Source organism: Nicotiana attenuata, chromosome 11 (genome assembly GCF_001879085.1).
Source record: "Nicotiana attenuata strain UT chromosome 11, NIATTr2, whole genome shotgun sequence".
Taxonomy (NCBI): domain Eukaryota; kingdom Viridiplantae; phylum Streptophyta; class Magnoliopsida; order Solanales; family Solanaceae; genus Nicotiana; species Nicotiana attenuata.
The window spans coordinates 4807071-4826399 of record NC_031999.1 but is presented as its reverse complement, the minus strand read 5'-3'; the positions used below and the strand labels follow the sequence as shown (position 1 = coordinate 4826399).

Genomic DNA, 19329 nt, shown 5'->3' with positions numbered 1-19329 from the left:
AGTCCAAAACCACCCCGACACTTATCCGAAACTCACCCGAGCCCTCGTGGTTCCAAACCAAACATGCATACTAACTCAAAAACATCCTAAGAACTTAATCGTGCGATCAGATCGCCAAAATAACATAAAAAACAATGAATTAAGCCTTAAAATCCATGATTTCTTCCAAATTTCATAAAACTTCAAATTTTCCATTTTAAGTTCGAAACACGTCAAACGACATCCGTTTTAAAATAAACTTTACAGAAAGCGCTTAAACCACATATAAGACCTGTACCGGGCGCCAGAACATAAATACGGGCCCGATACCATCACTTTTTAATCTGTTTTCATTTTCATTTTCCTTAAATATTTTCAGCAAATAATTTTACTCAAAATTTATTTCTCGGGCCTGGGACCTCGGAATTCGATTCCGGGCATACGCCCAAGTCCCATATTTTTTTACGGACCTTCCGAGACTGTAAATTCACGGGTCCGGGCCCGTTTACCCAAAATATTGACCGAAGTCAAATTTATTCATTTTAATATCAAAACTTAGCAAATTTTCACAAAATTTCATATTTAAGCTTCCAACTACGCGTACGGACTACGCACGCAAATCGAGGCGACTATAAATGGGATTTTCAAGGCCTCGGAAGCTCGGAATGGATAAGAAAATAGTGATGACCCTTTGGGTCGTCATATTCTCCACCTCTAAAACAACCGTTCGTCCTCGAACGGACATAAGAAGGAAGTACCTGAGTCGGGGAATAAATGGGGATAACAGCTCCGCATATCAGACTCGGACTCCCAGGTCGAAGCCTCAGGAGGCTGACCTCTCCACTGAACACGAACAGAGGAGAAACTCTTGGATCTCAGCTGACGAACCTGCCGGTCTAGAATAGCTACTAGCTCCTCCTCATAAGACAAGTCCTTGTCCAGCTGAACAGTGCTGAAATCTAACACGTGGGCTGGATCGCCGTGATATTTCCGAAGCATGGATACATGAAAAACTGGATGTACGGCTGATAAGCTAGGCGGAAATGCAAGTCTATAAGCCACCTCTTCCACTCGATCAAGAATTTCAAACGGACCAATGAACCTAGGGCTAAGCTTGCCCTACTTCCCAAATCTCATCATGCTCTTCATAGGAGACACTCGGAGCAACACACGCTCACCAACCATGAAAGCTACATCTCGAACCTTACGATCTGCATAGCTCTTTTGCCTGGACTGAGCTGAACGAAGCCTTTCCTGAATAATCTTGACCTTATCCATGGCCTCCTGAAACAAATCTGTACCCAACAACCGAGCCTCTCTCGGCTCAAACCATCCGACCGGAGATCGACATCGCCTACCATATAAGGCCTCATAAGGAGCCATATGGATACTCGACTGGTAGCTGTTGTTGTAGGCAAACTCCGCTAAAGGCAAAAACTGATCCCACGAACCTTCAAAGTCGATAACACAAGCTCGAAGCATATCTTCCAATATTTGAATAGTCCGTTCTGATTGTCCGTCCGTCTGAGGATGAAATGTTGTGCTCAACTGTACCTGGGTGCCTAATTCCCGCTGAACTACTTTCCAGATGCGAGGTAAACTGCGTACCTCGGTCCGAAATGATAGATACCGGCACACCATGAAGGCGAACAATCTCCCGAATATAAATCTTCGCTAACCTCTCGGATGAATAGGTGACCGCCACAGGAATGAAATGTGCTGACTTGGTCAGCCTATCAACAATGACCCAAACTGCATCGAACTTCTTTCGAGTCAATGGAAGTCCAGTAACAAAGTCCATAGTGATCCGCTCCCACTTTCACTCGGGAAGCTCAATTCTCTGAAATAAACCACCAGGTCTCTGATGCTCGTATTTAACCTGTTGACAGTTCAAACACCGTGCTACATATGTCACAATATCCTTTTTCATTCTATGCCACCAATAATGTTGCCGCAAATCTTGATACATCTTCGCAGCGCCTGGATGAATGGAATATCGGGAACTGTGGGCCTCCTCTAGAATCAACTCTCGAAGCCTATCGACATAGGCATAGAAACACGCCCTTGCAATCTCAAAACTCCATCAGCATCTAATGTAACCTGCTTGGCACTTCCTCGCTGCACCGGGTCTCTAGGGACACACAAATGAGGATCGTCAAACTGCCGATCACGGGTACGCTCCAATAATGAAGAGCGAGCGACCGTGCAAGCTAGCACTCGACTAGGCACAGAAATGTCCAGCCTCACAAATCGATTGGCCAAAGCCTGAACATCCAAGGCAAGCGGCCTCTGACTGACCGGAGTAAAAGCAAGACTGCCTATACTGGCTGACTTCCTACTCAAGGAATCGGCCACTACATTGGCCTTCCCGGGGTGATATAAAATAGTGATGTCATAATCTTTCAACAACTCCAACCACCTCATCTGCCTCAAATTCAACTCCTTTTGCTTAAACAAGTACTGAAGACATTTGTGGTCAGTGAACACCTCACATGCCACGCCATATAAATAGTGCCTCCAAATCTTCAATGCGTGAACAATAGCTGCCAACTCCAAATCATGCACTGGATAGTTCCTTTCGTGAATCATTAACTGTCTCGAAGCATAGGCAATGACCTTGCCATCCTGCATCAACGCTGCACCAAGCCCAACACGGGAAGCATCACAATAGACGGTATAAAGCCCTGAACCTGTGGGCAACATCAATACCGGTGCCGTAGTCAGAGCTGTCTTGAGCCTCTAAAATCTCGTCTCACACTCGTACGACCATCTGAACTGGGCACCCTTCTGGGTCAATCTGGTCATCGGGGCTACAATAGATGAGAATCCCTCCACGAACCGGCGATAGTAACTTGCTAATCCCAAGAAACTCCGAATCTCTGTAGCTGATGTGGGCCTAGGCCAGTTCTTGACTGCCTCAATCTTCTTCGGATCAACCTAACTACCCTCTGCGGATACAATATGACCCAAAAATGCAACTGAACTCAACCAGAACTCACACTTTGAAAACATAGCATATAACTGACTATCCTTCAGAGTCTGAAGAACCACTCCGAGATGCTGCTCATGCTCTTCCTGGCTGTGGGAGTATATCAATATGTCATCAATGAAGACTATCATGAAAAATTCTAAATAAGGCCTGAACACTCGATTCATCAGGTCCATAAAAGCTGCTGGGGCATTTGTCAACCCAAAAGACATGACCAAGAACTCATAATGTCCGTACCTAGTGCGGAAAGCTGTCTTAGGAACATCGGATGTCCTAATCTTCAACTGATGGTAGCCAGATCTCAAGTCTATCTTTGAAAACACCTTGGCACCTTGAAGCTGATCAAATAAATCATCAATCCTCGGTAGTGGATATTTATTCTTGATTGTAACCTTGTTCAATTGCCGATAATCGATGCACATTCTCATCGAACCATCTTTCTTCTTTACAAACAACACCAGCGCACCCCACGGCGACACACTGGGTCTAATGAAACCCTTCTCAAGCAAGTCTTACAACTGATCCTCTAACTTTGGCAGGGTCACGCGATATGTCAGAATAAAAATGGGTTAGGTGCCCGGAGCCAAACAATGCAGAAGTCAATATCCCTGTCGGGTGGCATACCCGGCAGGTCTGAAGGAAAAACCTCCTAGAACTCACGAACCACGGGCACAGTATCAATAGAGGGAACCTCAGCACTGGAATCCCGAACATAGGCCAAATAAGCCAAACATCCCTTCTCATACGCTGAGCCTTCACGTACGAAATAACGCTGCGGGTAGAGTGACCAGGAGTCCCCCTCCACTCTAAGCGGGGGCATATCGAGTAAGGCTAAGGTCACAGTCTTGGAATGACAATCCAAGATAGCACGATAGGGTGATAACCAATCCATCCCCAAAATAACATCGAAGTCGACCATGTCTAATAGCAATAAATCAACACGGGTCTCAAGACCCTCAATCACCACAATACAGGCACGATGGACTCGATCGACCACAATAGAATCACCCACCGGTATAGACACATGAACAGGAATACTCAGTGGATCACTAGGCAGAACCAAGTACGGCGCAAAGTAAGATGACACATACGAATACGTAGACCCTGGATCAAATAGCACTGAAGCCTCTCTATCACAAACTAGAATAGTACCTGTAATGACTGCATCTAAAGATTCAGCCTCTGGCCTGGTTGGAAAAGCATAACATCGAGGCTGGGCCCCACTACCCTGAACCATATCCCTAGGATGGCCTGTTGTTGGCTGGCCTCCATCTCTAGCGATCTGAGCTCCACCTCTATGACCTCTACCTCCACCTCTAGTACCTCTACCCCCACCTCTAACTGGCTGGGCGGGCTGTGGAACACCTGGTGCCGGTACTATGGCACGAGAACCCTGATGTTGAGAACTACCCGGTGCTCGAGGGCAAAATCTGGCAATGTGACCTGGCTCACCACAAGTGTAACAAGATCTCGGCTGCTGAGAAGACTGGGACTGACCCTGTCGGCCTGAATGACCACCTCGAAAACTCTGAAGTAGAGGTGCACTGATAGGAGCTGATAGTGCTTTGTAAAGTTGTTGATCAGAATAGTACGTCTAAGAACCACGACCACCTGAAGTACCGTGGGAAACCTGGAGATGAAGGCATACCGACTGGTCTAGCTAAACAATAATCCCTCCACCAAATCTTGGCAGATCCAGACAGACGAAAGGCAGCAAAATCAACTCCATTGGTCTCAACGATCCCTATGTTCCGAAGAACCTCATGAAATCTATCCAAATAATCATGGGGATCCTCAGTAGATGTGCCGCTGAATGTAGTAATGAAGAGCTTGGTGAACCTATCCAGCCTCCACAAAGAATCGGTGGACATGGCCGCTCCATCGCCGGGCTGAGCTGTTATACCCGGCTGAACTGCCATAGCTGGCTGAACCACTAGAACCTGAACCTGGGGAGCTACTGGCTCCGGAGTGCGTGTAGCAGGAGTCTGAGTCCCTCCTCCCGTCTGGGAAGTAGCTGGTGCTGCCAGAAGAAAACCCGCTCGGGTGACACTCTCCATAAAGCCTACCAATCGGACCGGAGCGTCCTGAAGAACTAGGGTAGCAATGAACCCCTCTGGGACCTGAGCTGGGCCCACCTGAACTGCTGGGGCTGGAACCCCCCCCCCTCGAAATTAATATGAGGCTCCGCCACTAGTGCTGCTGCTCGGGGTTGAGCTCTGCCCCTACCTCGGTGTTACACCCCAAGTTTTCATACGTGAGAGTACGTCGTAAGTCATTGATGTAAGCTCGAAAATGAGATTATATTTGGAAGCAAATAAAGTAAGTTAATCATGTTACCTTGGAGGTTACAAATATTTAAGATCATGAATAATAAGTACCAAAAGGGTTGGAAAGCTTAGTCGCTAAACGAATTGAAGAAAATAAGTTTCGTCAAAAAATCGACAAGTTTGGAATATTATAACATATTCTTTTGGGGTGAGACTAGGGTGATTAACATGATAAGGAGGTTAATTTATGAGTTATTATAGTCATATGATAGTCGTATGTTATGTTTTTAAGTCAAACGAGTTATGGAACAAAAGTTAGCAAAGGTCATCACAAGTTGCATTTATAATATGCTGAAATTTAGGTCAAATGTAGATGCACTTTTCTCCCAATATACTTGGAATCAACGGATGATCTACATATCAAATTGAAGATCTACGAGTCTAGTTTCCAACGCATTAAACCATTCATCAATACGACATCTGAGTAGAGAGATATTCGCATTTTCGCAAGACCGCACAAGCAGCTCACAATGGGACCCACTTAGGCGGTGGTCGACCTACTTCACTTTATAAACGATTTGGACGCCTATTTTTCACTTATTTTCAACTCAACTTCGTCTCCAAACTTCTTCTAACCCTGCTAAACAGATTCCACAAGTGTTTGAAGTGATTCCAAAGTGATTACACCATATCTCAACATCAAAACTTAGGTCTAGTGAAGAACAACACCTCTTTGAGGTTGTGTTGTCATTGAGGATTGTTGTGGGCTGTATTTGGATGAAATTCCAAGTTGTTGCTGCTGTCTAAGGTGAGTATAACAGCCTACTAATTGTGATTAAGCTTTCTTTTATGTTGGTTAAGTTGTTAGGATGATAAACTACAAGATAGTACTTGGATTAGCTTAAGTCACTTCTATGGTGTTGTATTGCTATTGAGGGTTGTTGTGAGCTGAATATAACTTGGATTTCGACTTGAAGTTACTATAGGAGTTGTGTGTATTGTCTTCTTGCATGTGCTTAAGGTTATCTTGATGTTGATTAAGTTAAATGGATGGAGTAGACATGAACTTGTGAATAAAGCTACTAATTGAAGATAGTTGGAGTTGAGGATTGTTTCCTTTGTTATAAATATATGGTATAAGGATGGAATCATTGATGAATGACTTCATTATCATGTTAATGATACTGTTAAATTAATGTAAGAAGTCTATAAGGGGTGATATGGGTTATACGGATTCCAATCGGAGCTTGCCGCTCGTCGTGAAGTAGTTGTGACTTGTTGTTGTTATATGGTGTCTTGTTATTGATATTTATAGGTTGCTGGACTTCCCTGGCTGTTGTTGTTGGTATATGGTATTGGAGGAGGCCCTTGTTACAAGGGAGATGCTGCCCGAATTTACGTAGACGAGCTACTAGCTTAAGTTAAAGACTTAGCCTTTGTTCAACACTGATTTTGAATCTCCTTATGCTATGATAGATCGAGTTGACTTGTTTGAAGAGTTGCTTGGAAGGTATTAAGGACTCAACATGTTTAAGGTATGTTAAGGCTCTTCCTTCATTCTTTTGGCATGATCTAAAGTGAAACGAACATAAACGATACGCTATTTCATAATGAATCTACTCCCAGCAACTAAGGTTGTCCATGTTATTCTTTCCTTACAAAGTTATTCCAAGAAAGCATATATGATCCTTGAGTCCTAGTGAAGTTCATATTGATGGTATGATGTCCATAATGTTAATCGATGGTGCAATGACCTTATGTCTCTCCAAAAGGTTTAGAACGTGACTCCATGATTCCAGCATGCATTATATATGTATCTACTTTACTCTACCGAGCCGCGCTATAGTCAGCCGGGTATGGCACCTATTGTGCAACCACTGATCAGTTGGGTTTACCGAGCTCCACGTGGCCGGGTACGATTCTACCGAGCCTTATGATGGCCGGGTACTTTTTTACCGAGTCCTCTTTGAGGCCGGGTATGATATGATGATGATGATGCCCACAGAGGCGTATGTTTTTAAAAGCTTATGTATATATATGTATTATGCATTTCATGTCAGTAGCCCCCAGAGGCACTCAGATGTTACAGGTTGTATCTCCTCTATCTCTCTTTACATTACTGTTCTGGGTTTATGCTTTCCTGTCTTACATACTCGGTACTTTATTCGTACTGACGTCCCTTTTGCCTGGGGACGCTGCGTTTCATGCCCGCAGGTCCCGATAGACAGATTGACATTCCTCCTAGTAGGCTATCAGCTCAGCGAAGGTGTTGGTGTACTCCACTTGCTCCGGAGTTGCCTATTTGGTCAGTATGCTTTGGATATGTATTGATTGGTATGGCGGGGCCTTGTCCCGACCTTTATGATTTTATGTACTCTTAGAGGCTTGTAGACAGATATCAGGTGTATGGATACTTGTAGGGCCTTGTCGGCCTATGTTTTGAGTTTACAAATGGTCATGTCGGCCTTATAGGCCCGTATGTCACATGTATAAGTTTGTATATCATGTTAGGTAATCATACGTTAAGTATTCCCTTATGTTTTATTCTTGTTATCTCATGAAGGGTTTTCTAGCTCATTTACCCATAATAGTATGATAAGAAAGATATGTTACGTTGGTACTCGGTTGAGTAAGGCACCGCGTGCCCGTCGCGGCCCTTCGGTTTGGGTCGTGACACTCGGCCTCTAGTACGGCCTCGGCCTCGGCCTCTACCCCTACTGGGAGCTACTGCTGGGGCCTCGGGCTGCTGAGCGGTAGATGAGGAAGCGCGTGTTCTCGCCATCTGCGAAAGAACAGAGTAGAAATTCAATTAGCATTTGAGGAACAAATCCGCACGACAGGAAAGAACAAATGTGAAATTTTCCTAACTCTGTAGCCTCTGGGGGATAAATACAGACGTCTCTGTACCGATCCCTCAGACTCTACTAACTTGTCCGTGAGTTGTGAGACCTATGTAACCTAGTGCTCTGATACCAACTTGTCACGACCCGAATTTCCCACCCTCGGGAGTCGTGATGGCGCCTACTAATAGGAGCTAGGCAAGCCAACTCTTATTTACCTTATTCGTTATCAAGATTCTTCTTTTAACAATTTAACAATAACGATATAATACATCGAAATAAATTAAATGAGCGGAAGACTTAAGTTAATAAAACTAAATAAAATACGGAATTTCAACATAATCCTCTACCCAAGAACTGGTGTCACATTACTCACGAACTACTAAGAGTACTAAACACAACCATTTGAAAGGAATATAAAACTGTTTGTTTCGAGTACATGAGATAACAGACTAAAAATAAAGATAGAGGAAACGCCGGGCCTACGGACGCCTGCAAGGCTACCTCAGTGTCTCGCTGGTCGAAATGCTAACACCCGCGCTACTGCTGCTGTTGTCCAAAACCTGTATCTGTGAAAAAGAGCACAAAGTGTAGTATCAGCACAACCGACCCCATTTGCTGGTAAGTGCCTAGCCTAACCCCGGCGAAGTAGTGACGAGGCTAGAACCAGACCGCCAATTAAACCTGTGCAGTTCAAACATATATATATATATATATATATATATATATATATATATATATATATATATATATATATATATATATATATATAGCAAGGAAGTTGCAGGAAACAACCAGTCAATATGGGAAAAGAATATTTTAGGGGGAGGTAACAATATTAAATAGAAATACTAAATAAAAAGGAGTCAACAAAGTCATAACATCAACAAGTATTAAAAGAATCGATATGTGCATGACATCACCCTTCGTGCTTTTACTCTCTTCCTCACCCAAACAATATAAAATAAAACTGTGCACAGCATCACCCTTCGTGCTTTTACTCTCTTTCATCACAATTTAATCAATAGATATCAGTACGGAATGGCACATCGTACGGCACGACATCACCCTTCGTGCTTTACACTCTTCCCTCACATTAACAAACAATGCACGGAATCACCCTTCGTGCTTTACCACTCTTCCTCACCCAAACAACAATCATAGTTAAGGGGCAAGGAAAATAAACTGAAAATTATTAATAGGGGTCCAATATGAACTCAATAATATACAATAATATTTCCAGCAAGGAATATATCAACAATTCCATAAATAATTGGCGAGGGAATAATTCAAAGATCCTTTCTCTTTCTTTCATTCTTACTCAGTAATTCATTTATAATTTGAGCCAACGCTCCTCAAATATTCAACCAAACTTTACAGAAAGCGCTTAAATTACATATAAGACCTGTACCGGACGCCGGAACCAAAATACGGGCCCGATACCATCACTTTTTAATCCGTTTTTATTTTCATTTTCCTTAAATATTTTCAGAAAATAATTTTACTCAAAAATTCATTTCTCGGTCCTGGGACGTCGGAATTCGATTCCGTGCATACGCCTAAGTCCCATATTTTTCTACGGACCTTCCGAGACTGTAAATTCACGGTTCCGGGCCCGTTTACCCAAAATGTTGACCGAAGTCAAATCTATTCATTTTAATATCAAAACTTAGCAAATTTTCACAGAATTTCATATTTAAGCTTCCAGCTACGCGTACGGACTACTCACGCAAATCGAGACGAGCATAAATGGGATTTTCTAGGCCTCGAAAGCTCGGAATAGATAAGAAAACAGTGATGACCCTTTGGGTCGTCACAATTATTATTATCAAAATAAAAGGCTAAAGACTTGGAAAAGAATTTCCTAACGGTTCCTAACATGGTTAAAACAAATGGAAACTTAGAATAATTTAGGAAGTTTCTTAATACTTAGGATCTTGTACATAGTTAAAATAAGAAAGTATTTAATAAACAAACTGTTAGTTGATTTTAAAGTCCAAAATTTTAGGTAAATAATTACATGACTATTTTATCTAGTATAGAGGGTAAAGAAGGCGAACGATATTTTGCTAAGGACTTTTGTGCTTTTAATATGATATAGATATAGATAGATAGTCAGAACTTATAACATATTAGTTTCATGAAAGGGTGGTGAAGTAGAACGGTATTAGCTTATTCTATGGTATGAATTTAGAGCAAATTGAATGCTAACTAAAAATGGTAATAAATTAAAATCCAACCGATGCAGCTACAAAACAGCATCTACTATTGATACACTTGAAGGAAAATTGTATCAGGTACATTTTATAAAGTTATCTTTCAAAAATTTCAGCGTTAAACAAGGTAAAAAATTTTGCCCTCCTTGTTTGGAAAGAAAATTATGCCATTGAGATTTTTCTGGAAAAAATAAAAAACGAAATATTTGAGCCTCTTTGTATGGGAAAATAATTATGACATATATATTTTGGGAATTTTTAATTCTTATACTAGTAAACTAGTAAATAAATAGTAAAACACGAAATCCGTCTATCTTGACACAATTGGTAAAACAATCAAGAGAGTAAAATTAATACTAAAATTTCAACATCTTCTTGCCCAAGGACATTGTATAAGAAGGAATCCAAGAAAAAAATCATATGTATTGTGTAGTAAATTTTGTTGACGAATTTTCAAAATGGCAAAGTTCGTCAATATACTCCTCGTTGTCGTCCTCCTAACTTTTATATCAGGTATACATTCTGTTTCTTCTCTACCAACATTTGGACAATTATATCAAGCTACAAAAAAACCATACTAATAATTATGTCTTAGTTCTATTTTACAACAATAACATTTTTTTTTGTTAATGCAGATGGGGGAATTATTGGTAAAGTTGAAGGGAAACAATGTTCAGTTGACGTTGGGTTTAACATTTGCACCAGTTCTCATGACAGGTGTCTGAAACTGTGCATTCAGGCTACTTTCTATTTGATTTACAAAGCATCGTGTCAAATAGCAAATGATGGTTCTACATATTGTGAATGCATATTTAATTGCATAGATGTTGATAATAATACTAATAATCAGTTGATGGTTGCAAAATCACCATCTCCACTCATGTGATTCGAATATATGCCTTTTAATTCTATTCATCAAGAGAGAAAAATGATCAATTAGAGCTTCTGATCTTAATATTGTACTGTCTCGGACATATATAACAGTGGATACAATTTTGGTATTTTTAGGAAATAAATAAATTGATTCGCCCCAAACTACTTTTCTCTGTCTCTATAATTTGATTCTAACATGTTCAATTTTTTTCTTTGAAACTTCGACGCTTTTACATGTTCAAGACAATAAATAGCTAATTCAATAGTCAATTCACCCAAAACACAATTGTTTGAAAAGCAAAAACTGTCTCTGACACTTTCTTTCCTTTTTCTTTTACCCTCTAACCGGAAGAAGGGCATTTGGTATAAAATGGAATTGAAAAAGGGCTTGTTTGGATGGTTGTTACCCGTTATATTGTGTAGTATTGTTACTTTAAATACGATGTTTGTTTTGATTGTTACTTAAATTTAATTCTATTGTATCGTATTTTTAAATTCGTCGTTACATAACAACGAAATGTGCCACTTTATACAATAACCAATTTGGTGTGGTCGCGTCATTATTTTATCTTTTTTTTCTCACTCTCATCCTTTATTATTGTTAAATAATTTTATTTTATCATTTATCTTACTTTTTATATAGTAATTTTACCCTGTATTTTATATTTTTTTTATAATATTGCAAGTTTATTCTTCATATTGTAGTGAGTGATATCATGAAACGACGACAAATGAGACAATCTATCCAAACATTGTATTCAGCAAACGATACAGTATAATACAATATTATGAGTCTTCGCTCTTCGCTGTCTTTTATTCACTAATCTTTTTGGACAAGGATTTAAGCTATTAATGGTGTATAGATTTTTTTACATTATGAGTTAATTTTAATTTGTAATTAGCTCGTTAATTGCTATTATTATTATTATTATTATTATTATTATTATTATATTATAGGTATAAAGGGATTTACATGTAATTATAAGTAAGTTGATGGTGTTAATAAATTTTTACATGAATCATCAATCATATAATTTAATCTCCTTTGGAGAAGATTTTGTGTTTATTAGACACATTTGGTTCAATATAGTGAAATCTAGATTCATGTGGACCTTACGAGAGTACCATGTGTACTGCATTAAGTCAGAGCAGGAAGACTAGTATTGCCACTTGTCGCAGCCACATTTAACACTGACTCCTCCGCGTGTATTACTTTTCAACATTGACTGGTCAACTTAATTATCATCATCTGGTTATATCCAAAATCTGATTTTTTTTAAATCCGCCATAGAGTGTTAGAAGGACGAATATTCATTTTTAATCAGAGGTTTGAGATTTAAATTCCGAAATAAAGAAACTTGTGGTTAGGAGCGTTTTCCCTTTTTATGGGACTTATACCACGCGAATTTGGATTAACCGAGTTCGCTGGTGGCAGCTTCAAGATACTAGCTAGATGGTAATATATATAAAAAACATATCTGTGCATACACTAGTGACTAGTGTTTGCATCTGCTGTATATGGTAAGTTTAATTTCAAAGAAGTTTACTTATTTTTTATGTAGTGTTATATCCATTAATTCAATCTTTTACTAGCTGGATTAGGAATTGGTCCTTTAGATACAACGCTTTGCGAGCATTAATGAGTCTCAGCAAGGATTTGTCTCTTATTACGAAAATTGTCTCCAAAGATAGATTATTGGTACCATCGATTTGAATATAGTTGTTAGGGTTAGACTAGGATAATTCAACAGTGTTGCAAAATGAAATGTGACCACATGATTTCAAACCAAAATATGTTATGCTTAGTGGGGAGGATTATTTAACCACAACTGAAGTGGCTAATGATCAGAAATCAGAATCAATCAGTTTATTTACTAGCTCTATTAACATGGACAGAATTTCACGATCTCATTCACGTCTCCACCTAAAATTCACGCCCGACAAGTATAATTCTGATTTTGCAATAAAACTGTTACTCTGATCTGTTGGGAATATTGGTGTCTTGAGTTATGGCATGTTTTTTGGATTAATTATAATTTTGAACTAAGAAAGCGAATTCTAAGTGAGAGCTGTTAACAATAAGAATACTCGTGCGACTAAGATAAAATGATGACAAGCATTTGGATCAGTTGTAGCTTCGTCTCAATGACTTTTCAAAAGCTCCTTGTTGGGAGTGCGAGCAAAGTCTTATATAAAAAAAAATAAAAAAGAAAAGTTAGCTAGTTATAAAGTGTTTGATACTCTTAATGTGTGAGGCATTTGGAGAAAATTGTGCGGTCTTGGCCCCAAAAATCGACAATATCACATCATATTAATAGGTAAAAATAGCACGAGCTAGCCAGTTTCGGATTTATCATTCAAATATAGCCATTATTTTGCTGCAACATAGAAAGGTCCAGCATAATATACTGGAGATCGATGCACCTGTGTATGAACTTCCAGCATATTATGCTGGACCGATATATTATATGTGAAAGGAACTGAAGGAATGACAGCTGGACAAGTTAGTGGAGCATTTACCCAGCTCTCACTAGTTTGTTAGAGTTAGCTAAGGTGGTTAGTGATAATTAGTTGAGGATTAAATTAGTGGAAAGTGTATGTATATATATGATGTATTAGTCTCTTTTATTGGTGTACAGAAAATATAGAAACATTTTCTCTTTCTCTTTCCTTCCGTTCTCATCTTCATTACTGCAACTTGATTCTCTCATTGCAACCCCCATTAATGGAGGAAGAGCTGTGATTGAAACTCAGCTCAACTCACATGTTATCAGAGCGATCGATACTGGTTGCTTCCTGATTGAATAATTCTTTGCTCGTGTGGTTCAAATTCTCGCTTGAAGTCCAGAAATGGGGGAGGAGAAAATTGATCACACTCCTCCATTATTTCTGCATCCTTCTAATACTCCGAGCTCGGTTTTGATTCCAATTCAACTCACCGGATCTGAAAACTATGGATTGTGGCAAAGGACAATGTGAATAGCTCTTCAAGCTAAGCGAAAGCTAGGTTTTGTAACTGGTAAGTGTAAAAAGGAGACCTTTAAGAAGGAATTGCATGAGGAGTGGGAGACATGCAATGCAATTGTGCTCTCATGGATCATGAACACTGTTTCATCAAACCTAGTTAGCGGAATAGCTTACGCATCGGATGCACACCTAGTTTGGGAAGATTTAAAGGAGAGATTTGATAAGGTGAATCGAGTTCGGATTTTCCAACTGCACAGAGAAATTGCAACAATTTCGCAGGGTACTGATTCTTTTGACTCATATTTTACTAGACTGAAGGAGATGTGGTCGGAGTATGATGCCCTGATTCCCACACCAGGTTGCGATTGTGCTAAATCTAAGGACTACATTGAGCACCTTCAACGCCAAAGGTTACTTCAATTTCTCAGTGGTTTGAATGAGACCTATGAACAAGCAAGGAGGCAGATTTTGATGAAAACTGTTGAACCAACCTTGAATCAAGCTTGTGCATTGATAATTGAGGATGAAAGTCAAAGATCTAATCCGTATCCAGTCTTGGGAGCTAGAAGAGATCCCATTGCTATGCAGGCTGGAAGAGGACAAGGCAACAAAGGAAAAAAACCATTCATGAAATGTGATTACTGTAAGATGACCGGTAACTTGAAGGAGAATTGCTACAAGTTGATAGGGTGCCCTGCAGATTTCAATGCTAAGAGAAAGGTTGTGGCCAATTGTGCAACTGGCAATGCAGAGTGTGAAGAACATCCACTTGCAGCTGGTAGTAAGGCACACAATGAGGATCCTGCAGGAGGACACTTCTTTATTGAGAGCCAATACAAACAGATTCTGGACATGCTGAATAAGGATACCACAGTTCCACAAGTCAATATGGCAACCATTTCTACTGCACTAATGACTGAAAATCCTTGTAGAGAATGGATAGTTGACTCTGGTGCAACTCATCATATAGCAGCTTCCCTAGACATATTGCATTCTAAGGTTGAATTGAAAGATGGTGATGATCAGGTTCATTTGCCTACTGGTGAGAAGACAAATATATCCCATATTGGTAGTGCAACATTTCTTCATGATATGGAGATTAAGAATGTGTTATATGTTCCTGATTTCAAATTTAATTTGTTGTCTGTGTCAAAACTTACAAAGGAACTCAGATGCTCTGTCCACCTTCATCCTGACTTCTGTGTGTTTCAGGACCTTTGGAGTGGCAGGGTAAGGGGGATTGGTAAGGAAAAGGGAGGTCTGTATGTGGTGAAGGATAAACATATTGCCAGAAGTCTGAAGGAAGCATCAGTGGTAGCAGTTCAGAAACCAGCAGTAGATGGTATTCTTTGGCACAAAAGATTAGGTCACACTTCTATTAGTACAATGAAAAATATAGACTTTTTACAACTTAAAGATCTAGATGACAATAAGGACTGTTCTGTATGTCCATTGGCTAAGCAAAGTAGATTAGTCTTTCCTAGAAGTATTACAAGAAGTAGTAGTCATTTGCAGCTTCTACACATGGATGTCTGGGGACCATACAAGATTCCCACACATGATAGAAAATACTACTTTCTAACAGTTATGGATGACTATTCCAGATATACCTGGGTACATTTACTACAATTGAAAAGTGATGTAATAGTTGTGTTGCAGAAGTTTCTTTCTATGCTAAGAACACAATTTGATGTAGTTGTTAAAACTATTAGAACTGATAATGGAGGAGAGTTCTTTAGCAAATAGTGTACTGATTTGTTTGAACATTATGGCATTATACATCAAAGTAGTTGTTCCTACACCCCTCAATAGAATGGGGTAGTGGAAAGAAAACATAGACACATACTCGACACAGCAAGAGCCCTAAAATTTCAGGCAACTATACCATCCAAATACTAGGGAGAGTGTATAGTTACTGCTGTTTACATCATAAATAGGCTAACCCCTATCATTTTACAAGGTAGATCACCATATGAATTGTTGCATCATCAAAAGCCTTTTCTTGAGCATTTAAGAGTCTTTGGATGCTTGTGCTATGCTACAACAATGCTACATGACAACAAGTTCTCAGCAAGAGCCAAATCTGCTGTACACATGGGATATTCAGATACATAGAAGGGCTATAGGCTCTTGGACCTTGCAACTAATCAATTTTTTGTTTGCAGGGATGTAGTTTTCAAAGAGCATATTTTTCCATTTGCTAAGTCCTCCTCATTGCATCCTGTTAATGCTCCTGCTAGGGGGAGTTCATCAGTTGAGCATGAGCATGAGCCATTGCAGGGATATGGTAGATGATGTACTTGAACCTGAACTGGATACAACTACTGCAGCCCATGAAGATCATGATCACGAAGTGAGCCTGATGCTAGTTATGAAAATGATAACAATGCTGCTGATGCTGTAGTGTTTGAAGAAGCTGCAGAACCCTTTGAACATCATCAAGATCCACATGATGAACCTGCAGAACCAAGAAGATCTGGTAGAAGTATCAAAGAACCCATATGGCTACAAGACTATTTTACCAAGAAAAAGACACATAGTGTGGCCTTATATCCTATTTCAGATTATTTGTGCTATGATCAACTTTCACAAGCAAGTAGAAGTTTTGTAGGAAAGATCTCAGCACTTACCGAACCACAGAGTTTTGTAGAAGCATCAGGAGACAAAAGATGGATTGAAGCAATGAAACAAGAAATCAAGGTATTGGAGGATAACAAAACATGGGAGATAGTAGACCTGCCCAGAGGAAAAAACACAATTGGATCAAAATGGATGTACAAAATCAAATACAAAGCTAATGGAGATGTGGAAAGGTTCAAGGCCAGGCTAGTAGCAAAAGGCTATAGCCAAAACGAAGGGTTAGATTACCATGAGACCTTCTCACCTGTTGCCAAAATGGTAATTGTGAGGTCAGTTATTACAGTAGCAACATCTAAAGGGTGGAACATGTATCAAATGGATATGTATAATGCTTTTCTGCAAGGGGACTTATATGAAGAAGTGTATATGGAGATGCCTCAAGGTTTTAAAAGACAGGGGGAGACTAAAGTATGCAAGTTAGTGAAGACATTATATGGATTAAAACAAGCTTCAAGACAGCGGAACATCAAACTTACAGAAGCACTTCTGGAGGCAGGATACAAGCAAAGTCTGTATGACTATTCACTATTCACCAAGAGGAGAGAATCAGATTTTGTGGCAGTGCTTGTATATGTGGATAATTTACTTATCACAGGAAATAATAAGCAATTCATTCAGGAGACTAAAGATGTTCTAAATCAAAAGTTTAAGGTGAGAGATTTGGGGGAGTTAAAATACTTCTTGGGAATTGAAGTCATGAGATCCAACAAAGGAATCTTATTAAACCAAAGGAAGTATGCCCTACAGCTGATCTCTGACCTGGGGTTAGGGGTTGCTAAACCAGTGGGGACTCCAATAGACATGAATCAAAAATTCACTTCAGCTGAATTTGATGAACATGTTGGAGTGTCTGGAGATGAGTTGATAAGAGATGTTACAGGCTATCAAAGGTTGATTGGAAGATTAATATATCTAACAATCACAAGACCAGATATAGTATTTGCTGTCCAAACACTTAGTTAGTTCATGCAGTCACCCAAGCAATCTCACTGGGAAGCAGCATTGAGAGTTGTAAAGTATCTCAAACTAAATCCAGGGATAGGCATTCTACTAAGCAGCAAAGGTGCAAACAGTCTAACTTGTTATTGTGATGCAGACTGGGCCTCATGTCCTAATACTAGAAGGTCAGTGATTGGTTTCCTAGTGAAATATGGGGATTCATTGATCTCAAGGAAATCAAAAAAGCAGCAGACAATATCAAGAAGTTCAGCAGAAGTAGAGTATAGAAGTCTTGCTGCAGCTACTGCTGAGATAGTGTGGTTACTTGGATTGTTTGTAGAACTTAGCATTCCAATTGAGCAACCTTTGAATGTGTTCTGTGATAGTAAGCAGCTCTACAGATTGCAGCCAACCCCATATTCCACGAAAGAACAAAGCATATAGAAATCGATTGTCACTTTATAAGGGACAAGATCAAGGATAGGAAAATCAAAACATATCATGTAGGGACAAAAGAGCAGCAGTCAGACTTGCTTACCAAGGGACTTGGGAGAATACAACATGAGTATTTGTTGAGCAAGCTTGGAGTGCTTAACATTCTACACCCTCCACCTTGAGGGGGAGTGTGAAAGGAGCTGAAGGAATAACGGCTGGGCAAGTTAGTGGAGGCATTTACCCAGCTGTCACTAGTTTGTTAGAGTTAGCTGAGGTGGTTAGTGATAATTAGTTGAGGACTAAATTAGTGGAAAGTGTATGTATATATATATATATATATATATATGATGTATTAGTCTCTTTTACTGGTGTACAAAAAATATAGAAACATTTCCCTTTCTCTTTCTTCCGTTCTCATCTTCGTTACTGCAACTTGATTCTCTCATTGCAACCTCCATTAATGGAGGAAGAGCTGTGATTGAAACTCCGTTCAACTCACATTATACTGGAACTCCAGTATAATATGCTGAAAGTCCAGTATAATATGCTGGAGTTCCAGCAAAGTATACTGGAACTCCAGTATATTATACTTGAGTATTTTTCGAAATTAAACAGTGTTTTTGTTCAGATTTATCTTTATATGAAAAGTGACTAAATTTTGATACTTTTGAAACTATGACTATTTTTGAATGACCACTAGTAAATATAGCTATTTTTCAATTTATCCCTATTAATAGTATCTTTGAGCTGTTTTAGTTGAAAAACTTAGACGTTGTTAAAAGAAGAATATTCTTCAACTTTTATTTTATTGGTTTATTTAAGTTCAAGGTAAATACATATAGTTGTTTCAATTCTTAATTAACTACTCTTCGGGAGTATTGGACGACTTAAAGTCTTACGAGTCTTACTCTCTTCTCCCTTTACAGGTCTTTGCTTCAGTCAAGTACGATGTATGCATTGACTCAGAATGAAATTTACGATTGCATTAAATATAATTCTGATTTTTTCGCCCATACTATCAAAATTATTAACACTGACTCGTTAATTGACTTGATCAACGGATCATCATTTTTCAAGATTTGTGGTCAGTACCTCATCCTTGAGTTGTAAAATAAGCGCTATAAATTCATTCGTTTGAACAGCTGATATATTTCATGCACCTTAATAAAGTAATACCACTAAAC

The 19329-nt window shown here is 39.4% G+C and overlaps 1 protein-coding gene across 1 annotated transcript; it reads left to right on the top strand.

Moving 5' to 3' along the window:
- LOC109234953 lies at positions 10726 to 11292 on the top strand. The gene is made up of 2 exons (XM_019400988.1): positions 10726 to 10804; positions 10927 to 11292. Exons 1-2 carry the CDS (start codon positions 10750 to 10752, stop codon positions 11175 to 11177), a joined length of 306 nt encoding a protein of 101 aa, XP_019256533.1. The 5' UTR covers positions 10726 to 10749; the 3' UTR covers positions 11178 to 11292.